General features: G+C 52.5%; 1 protein-coding gene across 1 annotated transcript; it reads left to right on the forward strand.

Annotated features, from left to right (window-relative positions):
• KRP23_5117 (RxLR effector protein Avr1) lies at positions 1–801 on the forward strand (the record flags this gene model as incomplete). The annotated part of the gene is made up of 1 exon (XM_067890153.1): positions 1–801. One exon carries the CDS (start codon positions 1–3, stop codon positions 799–801), a length of 801 nt encoding a protein of 266 aa, XP_067746721.1.
• Between the last annotated feature and the right edge of the window lie 1654 nt (positions 802–2455).

Here is a 2455-nt window from a genome sequence, read left to right on the forward strand (position 1 = left end):
ATGCGCCTACTCGACCACATCCTGTTAGCAACGGTAGTCACGCTTCTTGCGAGCACCTACGCAGCTGCGCAGACCAAGATTTCGGCGGTGACTTCGCATAGCTCCCCGAACTGGGGCGAAGAGCTCGTGAGAGATCGCAACGGTGCCAACAATGGGAGATCTCTGCGAGTCGGTACAAACACTGTCGAGGAGAGAGTTACATGGTTGGAAAAGCTTGGCAAGAACGCCAAAGTGAGGTGGTGGCTTGAGACCGAAAAGACCGACGACTACGTACTGAAGGCGCTAAATCTGAAGGGGTTAACAGGAAGCGACCTCACTAAGAACGCTAACTACAAGTACTTCCTGAAATTTGCGAAGAAGGCTGAGAGCAATCGACGGGCCATGTGGGTCAGGAAAGATTTCCCCACGTACCAAGTTTGGAAGGAGTTGGGCCTGCAAGGAGTTCGCACTGTCGAGCAGCTCAATCAGATCAGGAACACCAAGGTGTTCGCAGTCTACAAGCGCTACGTGAATGAGTTTGACAACTACGTTTACAGGTCGATGGTGGCTGGTTACAACCCTCCTAAGGTGATGGTCGCGAGGGGTGCCCCGAAAGCAGAGATGACAGCACGAGTGGAAATTATGGCCGAAGCAAAGAGGTCCGAATTGTATGCTAAGGTGGCACTAGGGCTGACTGTGCCTGGTAGGCCGGGGATTACACTGAAAGGAGAAGCACTCAAGAAGCATGATGACTACGGGTATTTTGAACTGTTTTTGGCGGAGGCCGCAAAAGTGGCGAAGACGCCGATCAAGGTAGCGTAGGTATATGACGGTGCATCAGGCACTACCAAGAATCGTAGCGCCGTTCGTGGTCTACTCATTGGAACGATGAGGGCACCACGAGCAGGGATTGATAGTACTACATGCACATGTTTAATATACCGCAGCGGTGGTGCGTGGTCGTCACTCGACGACCCTTGTCATCAAGCACAGACGAGTTGCTGAACGAGTAGGGCGTGTAGATGCGGTAGTCGTCATCGGTAGTCGGAGCGATCTTGGTCTCGGTGCTTGGTGTGGCCTTGTAGGAGTGCATGCGAAGCTACTTGTTGTGCTGGCTGTTTTTTCTGATGCTTGCCGTTTGACTTGGACATGTGTTCGGTTTTGTATGCATTGTTGTCTGGGGACTTGCTCTTGTCTTGATGCGGAGTCTGCCGCTTATCGCTGCCTTCATTATCGACCTCCATGTCGGCGATGGAATCGGTGTCAGATTTGGCATAGCGTAAGTGACGTCGATTCTCCGTTCGTCTGCGAGCTGGAGAGCAGTTAGTTTGTACTTGCGCACAACTACTGGCACGTCCACGAAGAAGTCGTCATCGTCGTCGTCCAGGTCGCTGCCATCCTCGACGAATGTTGGCGCTGGTAGCGCTCCACGGTGAATATCAAACGGAAAGTGAGGACGCATCGCGTGCTTGATCGCTATCATGGACTGCTCCAGCGACGACATGGGGCACAGGCGCGAGATCTCACGAGCTGAACATGGTTATGGTGGATGATGTGCTTGACTTTTTTCTTGCTTGCGTTGTTTGTAGCGAAATTGTGAATGAGCTACGGACTGGATAACTTCGATTGATCATGCTGAAGGGACGACAACGGAATGTTGTCGAATGGGGCACTTCAACTTGTCCCATACGATTGTTCATATATTTGGCAGGTCGGGTTTCTGGAAGAGAGTCGAATGTTCAAGAGCACCGGTCAAGGTCTGGCACGAACTTCTGCGAGGTGTTGGAAGGAAAACACAACCGATAACCCCTTGCGAGAGAACTGACTCAAAAATCGAGTGGGGCTTCCATGTAGTGCCACCCGCGCCGGGTCAGTACAGCATAAAGTCCATGCAGAAATCCACGCGTTGTAATGCTTTCCATCCATTCCGTCGCATTGGTCGGAGTTGTTCCCGTGGTGTACGGATGGGCGTGAAGATCGTCGCAGTGCTAGCACGATTCGCTCGCGATGCCATTCCAGTGTGCTCGTCTACAAAGTCCGCATCCGAATGCCAGCTCCGCGACACATTGCACGATTGAGGAGTGGCTGTTTTAGCGTCGTGCACTGTAGTGAGCAGACTTACAGGCAAGGTGCTTTCCCTTGCAGAGGGTTCAACGGGCGAGCCAGCCTCGATTTCCACAAGTGCTTGGCCTCCTCCCATAAGATACCGCTCTTGTCGCCTCAGCGGATGACATCGCAGTAGGATGCTTCTACCCTCTGCATTTGCGAGCGCAGCCCATGGACCTACGGACTCACGCCACGAAATAAAGGTCGTCGTCATTGAAGAGTCTTCAATCAGCCCATGCAAATCGTCACTCCGATCCGCGTATGACTCCAGCAGTCACGTCGGTTTTCTCGCACTAAAGGTACCCATGTTCCGTGACCTCCTCGAAACCTCCTCATTTGACAAAAGAAAACGTCAGTACCAAGTCGGATC

Source organism: Phytophthora ramorum, assembly GCF_020800215.1.
Source record: "Phytophthora ramorum isolate Pr-102 chromosome Unknown Phyram_PR-102_s0004, whole genome shotgun sequence".
Taxonomy (NCBI): Eukaryota; Oomycota; class Peronosporomycetes; order Peronosporales; family Peronosporaceae; genus Phytophthora; species Phytophthora ramorum.